General features: G+C 46.5%; 1 protein-coding gene across 2 annotated transcripts in view; it reads left to right on the top strand.

Annotated features, from left to right (window-relative positions):
- Positions 1-10582: 10582 nt before the first annotated feature.
- UQCC2 (ubiquinol-cytochrome c reductase complex assembly factor 2) overlaps positions 10583-14048 on the top strand; it is a 37364-nt gene continuing 33898 nt past the window's right edge. The window contains exon 1 of one of the 2 annotated variants that reach the window (XM_075853512.1): positions 10583-10892. In XM_075853512.1, coding sequence (XP_075709627.1) covers positions 10755-10892 — 138 coding nt within the window. In that variant the 5' untranslated portion in view covers positions 10583-10754. Of the gene's footprint in view, positions 10893-11096; positions 11238-14048 lie in introns of those variants that run through there. The other variant, XM_075853513.1, reaches the window with a different exon arrangement.

Raw genomic sequence — 14048 nt, 5'->3', positions numbered from 1 at the left:
GTAGATGACGCCATACAGCCCCCCTGTAGATAACGCCATACAGTCCCCCCTGTAGATAACGCCATACAGTCCCCCTGTAGATAACGCCATACAGTCCCCCCTGTAGATAACGCCATACAGTCCCCCCTGTAGATAACGCCATACAGTCCCCCCTGTAGATAACGCCATACAGTCCCCCCTGTAGATAACGCCATACAGTCCCCCCTGTAGATAACGCCATACAGTCCCCCCTGTAGATAACGCCATACAGTCCCCCCTGTAGATAACGCCATACAGTCCCCCCTGTAGATAACGCCATACAGTCCCCCCTGTAGATAACGCCATACAGTCCCCCCTGTAGATAACGCCATACAGTCCCCCCTGTAGATAACGCCATACAGACCCCCTGTAGATAACGCCATACAGCCCCCCTGTAGATAACGCCATACAGACCCCCTGTAGATAACGCCATACAGTCCCCCCTGTAGATAACGCCATACAGTCCCCCCTGTAGATAACGCCATACAGTCCCCCCTGTAGATAACGCCATACAGTCCCCCCTGTAGATAACGCCATACAGTCCCCCCTGTAGATAACGCCATACAGTCCCCCCTGTAGATAACGCCATACAGTCCCCCCTGTAGATAACGCCATACAGTCCCCCCTGTAGATAACGCCATACAGTCCCCCCTGTAGATAACGCCATACAGTCCCCCCTGTAGATAACGCCATACAGTCCCCCCTGTAGATAACGCCATACAGTCCCCCCTGTAGATAACGCCATACAGTCCCCCCTGTAGATAACGCCATACAGTCCCCCCTGTAGATAACGCCATACAGTCCCCCCTGTAGATAACGCCATACAGCCCCCTCTGTAGATAGCGCCATACAGTCCCCCCTGTAGATAGCGCCATACAGTCCCCCCTGTAGATAGCGCCATACAGTCCCCCCTGTAGATAGCGCCATACAGTCCCCCCTGTAGATAGCGCCATACAGTCCCCCCTGTAGATAGCGCCATACAGTCCCCCCTGTAGATAGCGCCATACAGTCCCCCCTGTAGATAGCGCCATACAGTCCCCCCTGTAGATAGCGCCATACAGTCCACCCTGTAGATAGCGCCATACAGTCCCCCCTGTAGATAGCGCCATACAGTCCCCCCTGTAGATAGCGCCATACAGTCCCCCCTGTAGATAGCGCCATACAGTCCCCCCTGTAGATAGCGCCATACAGTCCCCCCTGTAGATAGCGCCATACAGTCCCCCCTGTAGATAGCGCCATACAGTCCCCCCTGTAGATAGCGCCATACAGTCCCCCCTGTAGATAGCGCCATACAGTCCCCCCTGTAGATAGCGCCATACAGTCCCCCCTGTAGATAGCGCCATACAGTCCCCCCTGTAGATAGCGCCATACAGTCCCCCCTGTAGATAGCGCCATACAGTCCCCCCTGTAGATAGCGCCATACAGTCCCCCCTGTAGATAGCGCCATACAGTCCCCCCTGTAGATAGCGCCATACAGTCCCCCCTGTAGATAGCGCCATACAGTCCCCCCTGTAGATAGCGCCATACAGTCCCCCCTGTAGATAACGCCATACAGCCCCCTCTATAGATATCTACAGAGGGGGCTGTATGGCGTTATCTACAGGGGGGACTGTATGGCGCTATCTACAGAGGGGGCTGTAAAAAAGACACTATCTACTAGGGGGGGGTTGTGTGACACCCAGGGGAGGGGGGGCCCCAGTCAAAAGTTTGCTATGGGGCCCAGCCTTTCCTAGTTACGCCCCTGGCTGCCACCATATCATCCCCCCCTTCGCTACCCAGTATAATGCCCCATAGTGCCTAATAGAAAAATAATAACATAATTACTTACCTATTCCCATTCCCTGTCCCCAGGCTTAGGGGCCCAGTCGCAATTGCTATCGTTGCAGCCCCTAGGGCTACGCCACTGTTACAGTAGCCTATGGCAGAGCAGGAGATACCTCCCTGCTTTGTCATAGTGTTCAATAGCATCTGCGTCCGAAGGACGTAGACAGTATTGAATTTGCCGTCGCTACCGCTGTAGCAGCCAAAGCGGCGCCTCAAGGCATGGGGGGGCCATGCCGGAATGGGCCCCCTCATGCTGCGGGCCCCGTAGCAGCCGCTATGGCTGCTACAGCGGTAGTTACGCCAATGCGGGCACCCTTGCTTCCAACAGATATGTTTGAGTCCTTCCCTTCCTGGTTCCCTTAATTTTAGGGCCTTGATAAATCGCCTCTTGAAACAGAAGAAATGTTCCCCTCGGGCCTGCACAACTGCATATTCTGTCTTTCCTGATTTAACGTTTTTTTTTGTCTTTTTTTTGTGGTATGAGAGCTGTTTTTTTGCGACTTTTTGATTACTTTTTATCCTATTTTTTGTGAAGCAATGTAACCAAAAAAACTGCAATTCTGGCATAGTTTTTTTATACAGCGTTCACCATGCGTTATAAACTACATGTTAACTTTATTCTGCGGGTCAGTACGATTCCGGCAATACCTAATTTATAGCACTTTTTTATGTTTTACAACTTTTTGCACAGTAAAATTACTTTTGTAAAAAGAATGTATTTTTCTGTCGCCATGTTGTGAGAACCATAACTTTTTAATTTTGTCATTGACGGATCTGTATGAGGGCTTGTTTTTTGCGAGACGAACTATAGTTTTTATAGGTACAATTCTTGGGGACATGCACCATTTTGATTACTTTTTATTCCAATTTTTGTAGGGCAAAGTGGCCAAAAAACAGAAATTCTGGAATTGTTTTTTAAGTTTTTTTTTACGCTGTTCACAGCGTGGAATACATAACATTATATTTTTATAGTTCAGGCCATTACGGTCGCGGTGATACCAAATATGTATGGTTTATTTCTGTTTTTCAATAATAAAGGACTTGATAAGGGAAAAAGGGCGATTGTGTTTTATTTTATTACTTGAAACTTTTATTTTATTTTTTACACTTTTCTTTAGTCCCACTAGGGCACATGAAGGTCCAACTGTCTGTTTTATTTTCTAATACATTGCACTACCTATGTAGCGCAATGTAAAAAATCTGTCAGTCGTTCACTGACAGCGAGCCGATTAGGCTTCGCCTCCGGGCGGGGCCTAATCAGCGACCATAAGGGCAGAGTAGGAGACCATTGTTAGGCCTCTTGTTGCCATAGCGGCAGTCGGCAGCCCTGCGATCGAATGGCAGGGCTGACGATTTGATACCAACCACTAAGATGCAGCGATCGCTGCATCTAAGGGATTAATGGCAGGAATTGGAGCTAGCTCCAGTTCCTGCCATTACAGGAGAGTGCCAGCTGTATCATACAGCTGGCATCCACCGCTGATGACGGTGGCTCGGCCCCTGAGTTGGTTGCCATCTTGCTGTCAGCTACGGAAGCCGTTTAGGCCCCGCCTCCGGGCCTGAAAGACTTCCTTACTAGGCAGACCCGGAGGCCAGTATTAGCCTTTCCGGTTGCCATTGCAGCCACCGGCACCCTGGCAATTTTTTTGCTGGGGTGGCAATGAGCTGCAAACACTTAAATGCAGCGTTCGCTTTTGACCGCTTCATTTAAGGGGTTAATGGCGGGGATCGGAGCGAACTTCGGTCCCCGCCATTACAGCAGGGTGTCAGCTGTAACATACAGCTGACACCTGGGGACGGTGTCCACCATTTAACGTATGGATAAAGCAAATTGCGGGAAGCACTGGCTTTCCATGACGTATCTATACGACAAATGTCAGGAAGGGGTTAAACAAAATTGTATCTTAGAGCAAGAAGCTGACACATCTTTGTTTATTCTATTACCCGAAAGTTTTCCTCCATCTGGGATGTGAAAAGTCTTTCAGATATTGCTTAATTATCTTTATAAATGTTGGGTATCAAGTGGTCTCCATGTCCTGGCTTAAGCAGTCAGAAAGGGTGACTCCTATTCAAATTGAAGATTTATGGCTAACCCTTTTCGGGCTGTAAACCGACCAACAAATCGGAACAGAACGCCTCCAAACATCTGCCCATTGATTGCAATGGGAAAAACAGCGTTCTGTTCCAACGGGCCGTTTTTTTGCGCAGCCGTTTTAAAAAAGAAGTGCAGGTCACTTCTTGGGATGTTTTTGGAGATGTTTTTCATTGACTCTATAGAAAACAGCTCCAAAAACGGCCGTAAAAAATACGCAGCGAAATTCGCGAGTGGCTTAAAAAACGTCTGAAAATCAGGAGCCGTTTTTCCTTGAAAACGAATCCGTATTTTGAGATGTTTTTGAGTTTGTGTGTAAACATACCCTATGGGTATGTTCACACATAGAGTCAAAAACGTCTCAAAATACGGAGCTGTTTTCAAGAGAAAACAGCCCCTGATTTTCAGACGTTTTTGAGCAACTCGCGTTTTTCGCGGCGTTTTCTCTGCATTTTTTACGGACGTTTTTGGAGCTGTTTTCATTGGAGTCTATGAGAAAACGGCTCCAAAAACATCCCAAGAAGTGTCCTGCACTTCTTTTGACGAGGCTGTAATTTTACGAGCCGTCTTTTGACAGCGACGCGTAAAATGACAGGTCGTCGGCACAGTACATCGTAAAGCCCATTGAAAGTAATGGGCAGATGTTTGCCGACGTATTGGAGCCGTTTTTTCAGACGTAATTCGAGGCGTAAAACGCCTCCATTACGTCTGAAAATAGGTCGTGTGAACCCAGCCTTAGTGTTTGTCATACTTAAATTTGGACGGCACCGTGCATATTATGTTTTTGCATTTTTTTCTAGGTTACTTAATGGATAATTTTCTCAGTTTTTTCCTATAATTTTGTTAAATGGGCAGTTGAAGTCTTCTTTAATGATGTTATCTGCTCTTGTACGTTAAAAGATGCCAAAGGGTAAAGATTGTTTGGCATAATGCAGCCGGTGTAGGAGAAAAGGCAGCTCATGAGAAGCGTCTGCGGAGGTGTGTTAAATACTTCATTCATATGTTATGCCATTACTCGTTGTATAAGGGTATGTTCACACGGCAGCGTCCGTTACGGCTGAAATTACGGTGCCGTTTTCAGGAGAAAACAGCACCGTAATTTCAGCCGTAATGGTATGTGCAGGCGTCTTTCGCTGCGTCCATTACGGACGTAATTGGAGCTGTTTTACCATGGAGTCCATGGCAAACGGCTCTATTTATGTCTGAAGAAGTGACAGGCACTTCTTTGACGCGGGCGTCTTTTTTACTCGCCGTCTTTTGACAGCGGCGTGTTAAAAAAATGACCGTCGGCACAGTACATCGTAAAACCCATTCAAATGAATGGGCAGATGTTTGCCGACGCTTTGGAGCCGTATTTTCGGACGTAATTCGGGGCTAAAACGCCCAAATTACGTCCGTAAATAGGGTGTGTGAACCCAGCCAAAGAGTTACGCTACTTTCTAAGAGACTTTGGTTTGTTCTAGTCTACATTAAGGCTTCTGATTTTGACGGATAAATGATGGAAGCATAATTGATCCTATCAGGTCCCATTAATGTTAATGGGATCTATCGGGTTTCTGTTTTTTACAGGGTAGAAATTCGACTACGCTATTCAGCCTGCTAAAAACAACCTCTGTTTCAATGAGTAACTGTTATCTGATGCCAGCTGATGGTGATTGTATTCAGAAAAATTGCATTGAAATCAATAAGATTGCGGCGTTTTCTCTGCATTTTTTACGGCCATTTTTGGAGCTGTTTTCATTGGAGTCTATGAGAAAACGGCTCCAAAAACGTCCCAAGAAGTGTCCTGCACTTCTTTTGACGAGGCTGTCATTTTACGAGCCGTCTTTTGACAGCGACGCGTAAAATGACAGGTCGTCGGCACAGTACATCGTAAAGCCCATTGAAAGTAATGGGGAGATGTTTGCCGACGTATTGGAGCCGTTTTTTCAGATGTAATTCGAGGCGTAAAACGCCTCCATTACGTCTGAAAATAGGTTGTGTGAACCCAGCCTAAAACTCAAAGACAGGTCTGAAATTTCTCATTTAGATCCAAGTGTCATAGGGCAAACCTTATAAAAGACGAGGAGACTTCAATATGTCTAGTCATCATCTTGCCGACATATTTTGTAACTCCGCCTTAATGCAAGAAGGCATTACACAAATCTTTATTACTTCCAGGGACCCCTTTTAAACTTTTTCTGCATATGTATTCAGGCGATGGAATCAAAGACCTCAGAACAAGGAAAATAACCTATGGGTTAAATAAAAAACTGGACATTTTTTCCTACACCGGTTGATACATTCCTGGAAGCGGACATTGAAACAATTCTAATATTTTGGACTATTTGATGCTCTTTCTGATCATCTGGGAATCCCAATTTTCTTGACAGGTGAGGGTCCCAGAGGTGAGCAGTATAAACACTACTCATTTTAACAGTGACTACCAAAGGTGTAACTAGAAAAAGCATGATAGATATGGTGTATATATATATATATATATATATATATATACACACACACACACACACACACACACACACACTAGTCCTTCTCAATGAATTAGAATATCATCAAAAAGTTCAATTATTTCAGTAATTCAAAAAGTGAAACTCGCATATTATATAGATTCATTACACACAGAGTGATCTATTTCCAGCATTTTTTTCATTTAATGCTGATGATTATGGCTAACAGTTAATGAAAACCCCAAATTTAGTGTCTCAGAAAATTAGAATATTAAATTAGGGCCTGTTCACATCACCGTTCGCTTTCCGTTCCGGGGTTGCGTTGGAGGTTTCCGTCGGGTGAACCCAGCAACGGAAAGTGAAAGTAAAACCACAGCTTCCATTTCAGTCACCATTGATATCAATGGTGACGGAAACATTGCTAATGGTTTCCGTTCGTCACCATTCCGGCAGGTTTCCGGTTTTCTGACGAAATCAATAGCGCAGTCGACTCCAATATTGATTCCGTCGTTAAAACGGAAACCTGCCAGAATGGTGATGAACAGAAACCATTAGCAATGTTTCCGTCACCATTGATATCAATGGTGACTGAAACGGAAGCTTTGGTTTCACTTTCACTTTCCGTTGCGGGGTTCACCCGACGGAAACCTCCGACGGAACCCCGGAACGGAAAGCGAACACTGATGTGAACAGGCCCTAAGCCCAATTTCAAAAATGATTTTTAATACCGAAATGTTGGCCTACTGAGAAGTATGTACAGTATATGCACTCAATACTTGGTCGGGCTCCTTTTGCATGAATTACTGCATCAATGCGGCGTGGCATGGAGGCGATCAGCCTGTGGCACTGCTGAGGTGTTATCGAAGCCCAGGTTGCTTTGATAGCGGCCTTCAGCTCATCTGCATTGTTGGGTCTGGGGTGTCTCATCTTCCTCTTCACAATACCCCATAGATTCTCTATGGGTTTAGGTCAGGCGAGTTTGCTGGCCAATCAAGCACAATGATACTGTGGTTATTAAACCAGGTATTGGTACTTTTGGCAGTGTGGGCAGGTGCCAAGTCCTGCTGGAAATGAAATCCGCATCTCCATAAAGCTTGTCAGCAGAGGGAAGCACGAAGTGCTCTAAAATTTCCTGGTAGACGGCTGCGTTGACTCTGGACACCAGACCCAAAAATGCAGACGAGCTGAAGGCCGCTATCAAAGCAACCTGGGCTTCCATAACACCTCAGCAGTGCCACAGGCTGATCGCCTCCATGCCACGCCGCATTGATTCAGTATTTCATGCAGAGTCGGAGCCCCGACCAAGTATTGAGGGCATATACTGGACATACTTTTCAGTAGGCCAACATTTCGGTATTAAAAATCATTTTTGAAATTGGGCTTATATAATATTCTACACTTTTGGGACACTAAATTTTGGATTTTCATTAACTGTTAGCCATAATCATCAATATTAAAAGAAAAAAATGCTGGAAATAGATCACTCTGTGTGTAATGAATCTATATGATATATGAGTTTCATTTTTTGAATTGAATTACTGAAATAAATTAACTTTTTGATTATATTCTAATTCATTGAGAAGGACTAGTATATGAGATAGATAGATAGATAGATAGATAGATAGATAGAAAGAAGGGGCTCCGTCGCTGGCTTGCACTGCTGGTTCTTCAGTATTTCCATGCACAGTGACACTGGGGCGTGTTGCAATTCCCTGTTGAAGGGACATCGGCCCCTTCGTTCTCCATATCGTCGGGGGTCCCAGAGGTCGGACCTCCACCATTCAGAATGTTAAAGTATATCCTAGCGATACCATTCTATAATGTGAATATCCTTTAAAGTTGTTTTCCCATGAAGGACATTTATGACATATCCACAGGATATGTCATAAATGTCAGATAGATGCGGCTGCCACCTCTGGGACCTTCACCTATCTCTAGAACGGGGTCCCCTATACCCCGTTCTAGCTTTCTGTGCTCCTGCTGCCTCCTGGCCACTTACTGATTACATGGTCGGGAGTTATGGAAACAGCGTAACTTGCTGAACTACGCTGTTTTCGTAACTCCCATAGTAGTGTATGGCAGTTACGGAAGCGACATGACATGCGAGCTACAGCTGTTTCCGTAACTACTATTCAGTTCTGTAATGTCTGTGGTCGCTGACCACAAAATCCTTCCATCCGGTCGACGCCCTTCTCTCCAGAGATGTCTGCACATGCGGCCGTCCTGTTCCACAGTGACCACCAGCACAGGAATGCCTTCAGGCAAGCAAAAACCCTTATTTCCTGACTACCCACAATTTAATAGGAAAATAAACTAACAAATTTTATTAAGCTACGTGTAGCAAGAGGACAGACCACATAAACGTCAGTTTAAAATTATCACTGTCAATGTGCCGAAGTGAAAGTGAAAACAGCCAGCTGGAAGGCTCGGCAGATCATTCAAACGGCCAGGGTGATTACTGACTGAATTGGAGTCAGTTACAAGTTAGAAGCCACACTTAGTGAATCGGCATCAAATTCGGCTAAGACAGGAATTAAAAACACACTTTAAAGCCCCCCCGACATGTTTCGCTAACTAGTAGCGTCCTCAGGGGTACATGGGGCTAATGGCGACGCGGCGAGAAAACAGAGACTCTTATGGCAATGTGGAGTGACGTAAATGGAGGGCGCCCTTTAAAGTGTGTTTTTAATTTCTGTCTTAGCCGAATTTGATGCCGATTCACTAAGTGTGGCTTCTAACTTGTAACTGACTCCAATTCAGTCAGTAATCACCCTGGCCGTTTGAATGATCTGCCGAGCTCTCCAGCTGGCTGTTTTCACTTTCACTTCGGCACATTGACAGTGATAATTTTAAACTGACGTTTATGTGGTCTGTCCTCTTGCTACACGTAGCTTAATAAAATGTGTTAGTTTATTTTCCTATTAAATTGTGGGTAGTCAGGAAATAAGGGTTTTTGCTTGCCTGAAGGCATTCCTGTGTTGATTATATATTTTACCTGCTGACTACCCAGGGTCACAATTGCTCTTTGTTTAACAGTGACCACCAGGGTGCGCTCGCAAACTCAGTCAGCCTTGGAGCGCACACTGATGTGAGATTGAGCCGATTGCTTCCAGAGCACCCTGGACTACAAGGGCTCTGCCCCTTCCTATCTTGCCTGAGCCTTGTTGTCGTTATCCTAGTATGTCTATGCAAATGGTCTCCTAAGTGTTTTCCAGTTCCCAGTGTTTCCCGTTCCTGCTACCTGTAACCTGTATCCCGTAATATCCTGGTCAAGTGCCGCGTTGAGCTGAAGTCGTGCTGTGCTGTGTTCCACGCCTGGCGACTGTCTGCTGCCTAGTCCCAGCCGAGTCTGTCTTGCTACTGTCTGAGCTACCACTGGTACTCTATACGAACTATAGACTGTGACCTGTGTCATGTTGGCCAGCTGCCATACCGTCAAGGCGGTACGGCCCAGTGGGTCCACATACCCAACGTGACAAGTTCTATGGGAGTTACGCAGCGAGTTACGCTGTTTCCATAACTCCCGACCATGTAATCAGTAAGTGGCCGGGAGGCAGCGGGAGCACAGAAAGCTAGAACGGGGTTTAGGGGACCCCGTTCTAGAGATAGGTGTAGGTCCCAGTGGTTGTACCCACATCTATCTGACATTTATGACATATCCTGTGGATATGTCATAAAGGTCCTTCATGGGAAAAGCCTTAGTCTGTACTTCAGATTTCCTGAATTGGATGCTGAAACCTCTTTGACACTTTGTTCCTGGAAATCTGACAGCACATTCTAAGTAAAGGTTTATTCATATCAATGCCAGCGAGCATGGAATGTAGTATCAGATATCCAGTAACAGTATGAAAGGGCTATGAGCTCCCCATAGACACTCTGGAAGTGACATCACAGACTGTACAGCAGAGTCAGGCAGCGCATTACTTTACACGATACCAACAATCATGCAAAACATTCATTTCCTTTATGTCATTTCTTTGCCGCCGTGCAAGATGCCGGCACACGAGGCTCGAACATGATTTTATGGAAGGAGAAAGTCACATACCCCGAGCAGCTGCATCTAGAAAAGAAGCACATCCTAAAAGCACATAAGTCACAATAACACATTTGTACGGACAAGGGCAACAGCACGATGTTGTAATGACATCTACCATCTGCCTCTGTGACCCGCAAGATCAAGAGCGCAGGACACCAGGTGGCGCTAGACTAGAGAAAAAAGTAAAAAAAAAAAAAAGAATACTAGCAAATGTAGACACGCCTACATGGCGCTAGGCAACAAGACCTACCCACGACACCAGCAGTACAATTGGCGAACTGTGACCACACCCCCATCCACTGATTTGCCGGCTATCCAATGTTACACTAGGATGTAAATGGCGGCTTTACGTTACCGACGATTTCTAAAATTATGCGAAGAATGGCCGGTAGACGAGACCAGGCGAGGCCGGGATCTGGGCGCATTTCTGAGGCAGCGAGTGGCTCAGGCTTTTAAAGAAGGCGAGAACACACAGGTGCGAGGCTGATGACGTGACCCTGTCGGGGGTCATCGGTAACACATGTTTGTGACTAGCAGCCAGGGGGCGCACACATTATTTGCTTATGTAAAATGTCGTATATTCGGTAATAGAGGAGATGCCATACTTCTGCTGGTAGAGGCGCACTTGTTCAGTTTTTGCTCTGTGGGAAAAAGTTCGTCTGACTGATCATGCACCTGAAACGAAAAGCAAACAATGGCTTCCCTTAACCCGGTGCCGCCCAGTTCAGACAGACTCTCTTCTAATATTAGAACGGACCAGGGGTCAGGCTGCATCCTGGAAATGGGGGAAGTTGCCGCAGACTCCACTTTTCTCCATAGAGTAGGTCAAGTCTGTGGCAAGGAATAGAACGTGACCCTTTCAGATAGAGACCGCATGCTCTTCTCTGTGCGGAAATGTTTACCTGCATGTGAATGGGATTTTGTAAAGCTGTGTTCACATGGTTCGAATTTGCTGCAGAAAACTCCACAGGAAATATGACCCAGACACCGCAGGGAATTCCCTCCAAAAGTCCGCACCCAATCGTGTTCCATTTGGTGCAGACTTTTGGTTGGATTTGCCGTTGTGGACACCACATGAGGGGATAAATAAAAAAAAAAGTCCATACTCCCCTCCCCCTGATGTCCCGTAGCGACGCGCCACGTCTGCCAGGGTTGGTGCCAGTAACGTCGGGCTCCTGGGGTGACGTTTTCTCCCATGTGATTGGCTGCAGCGGTCACCTGGGATGACATGTGATTCCAGGAGCCTGATCGCACTGGCACCAGACGGCGGAGCGCCAGGGAAGACGAGTATGGACTTTTTTATTATAAAGTAGAAGTGTTATTTGTTTTTCTTTCCTCTACTTGCGAGTTTTGCTACAAATTAACAGCTTTTCCACAGCATAAGGCCTAATTCGCACGAGCGTGTCCGTTTTGCGAGCGTAAAAAAACGCAGTTCCATGTGCGGTGCGTTTTTTAGGTCAGCAAAAAAAACTGAAGGTGTTTTATTTTTTCCTCATCATTTCTTTAGCAACTGGTGCGTGAAAAACACATACCGCACACGGATGACATCCGTTCACTGTCTGTTTTTTTTTTTCCTTCACGCACCCATGGACTTCAATGGGTGCGCGATGTGCAAGAAACTCACAAGAATATGACGTGCCGTGAGTTTCAGGCAGCGGACACATGCTGCATTAAAAACACAATGTCTGAATGGCCCCATTGAATTGCCTGGATCCGAGTGACGTCCGTTGTTTTAACGCGGGTAAAACGGATGTGAAATACGCTCGTGTGAATAAGGCCTAGGTTACATTTGCTACTGAACTCAATGAGGAAAATTCACATCGCCGTCAGGGCTGCAGAGATATCCAGTTGGGGTTGTCGCAGACCACCCCCTTATTAGTGTCAGCTCCCGATAAACCCTCTCATCCCGACAAATACCTGATTTTTCTTGGGAAGATGCAGCCGGTTTTGCATTTTCCCTGCAATGATTTCCTATGAATGACAAATTCCTCGTAGATGCCCTTAGAAGGGTTTTCTGACCTCTAAGGGCTTTTCCACACGTAACGGAATTGCTGCCTATTTTCCGTGCGGAATTGCGGACGGAAAATACGCAGAATACAGAAGCAGCACAGTGGATGAGATTTAACAAATCTCATCCACACAATGCGTAAAAATTCAGAGCCTGCGGTGCGTATTGCTTTTTACCGTAGCACGTCAATTCCTGCTGCGGAACGTGGATTGAATTGCTGCGTTTTTCAGAGGAGATGTCACCATCTCCCAGCATTGTGGAAAACGCAGCAAAATACGCACCATTTTCTGCAGTAAAAAACGCAGGAAATGGTGCATTTTTTTCCGCAGCGGAATATCTACTACTTTCAATGAAATTGTTGCAGAAGTTTTCTGCAGCAATTCTGTTACGTGTGGACAAGCCCTTGATCTCACAGTTAAATTGTCACCCTTTAGGCCTCATGCACACGACAGTAGCCATGTGAACGGCCGTGATTTCCGGGTCGGCCGGCCACGGAGTGACAGCCGTGAGCCGCCCGCAAATCGCGGGCTGTGCCAATGGCCGCGGCCCTTATTTTCAATGAGCCCGGACAGCAGAACACGGCCGTAATAAGTCTTGCCCATTCTTTCTACGGTCCGGGCTCCGGGGCCATGCATGGACCGTGAAAACCACGGCCGTGTGCATGGCCCCATAGGAATGAATGGGGCCGCAATTCTCCTGTGGGTTTTCGGGGGAATTGCGGCTGCAAAAGCACGTTCGTGTGCATGAGGCCTTAGGATATTTTCACATATTTCTGGGAGCATATCGGTTGCTGAAATTCTGCAACAAATTTCAGTACAATGTAAGTGAATAGAAAAAGCATCAAAATTCTCTGCAGATTCCGTACATGCTCTGAATTTCATATCTGCATTATTCTTATCCTCATTATGCAGGTTTTTGCAGTGGATTTCTGCAGAAAAATCCTCATGTAACATGCAGATTTTGGTGTAGATAAACAGGCTAGTTCCTAAACCGTGTAAAAACGGCTGCTGTCAAACTTAGTAATGCGTAACATGTCCAAAATCTGCGCTTGCTGGCGGTCTCTTCCCATAGCTCCGCACTTACGATAGTGGTACCACAGGAGGATGACTGGACTGAATGTTCTTCTGTGGAGCATGCATATTACTAGCTGCTGGGGACCTTCATGTCCCACACATGTACGCAGTACAGTTCACCCCGCTTCTGGAAGGAACAGCGGACGAGAAACGGCATGTTCAGCACTTATTGCGAGGAAGTTAATTTGAAAGCAACTTAATAAAGTACTTGTATTAGCAAATGGAAAGCTGCAAAATCCTGTAACCTCCAGCTCAATACATTCACATCCAGGGGCGTAACTAGGAAAGACTGGGCCCCATAGCAAACTTTTGACTGGGGCCCCCCCTCCCCTGGGTGTCACACAAACCTCCCTTGTAGATAGCGCCTTTTTTACAGCCCCCCCTGTAGGGAACGCCGTGCAGCCCCCCCTGTAGGTAACGCCGTGCAGCCCCCCCTTGTAGGTAACGCCGTGCAGCCCCCCTTGTAGGTAACGCCGTGCAGCCCCCCCTTGTAGGTAACGCCGTGCAGCCCCCCTTGTAGGTAACGCCGTGCAGCCCCCCCTTGTAGGTA

This window comes from Rhinoderma darwinii, chromosome 2 (genome assembly GCF_050947455.1).
Source record: "Rhinoderma darwinii isolate aRhiDar2 chromosome 2, aRhiDar2.hap1, whole genome shotgun sequence".
Taxonomy (NCBI): Eukaryota; Metazoa; Chordata; class Amphibia; order Anura; family Rhinodermatidae; genus Rhinoderma; species Rhinoderma darwinii.
This window is presented reverse-complemented; position numbering and strand designations above follow the sequence as displayed.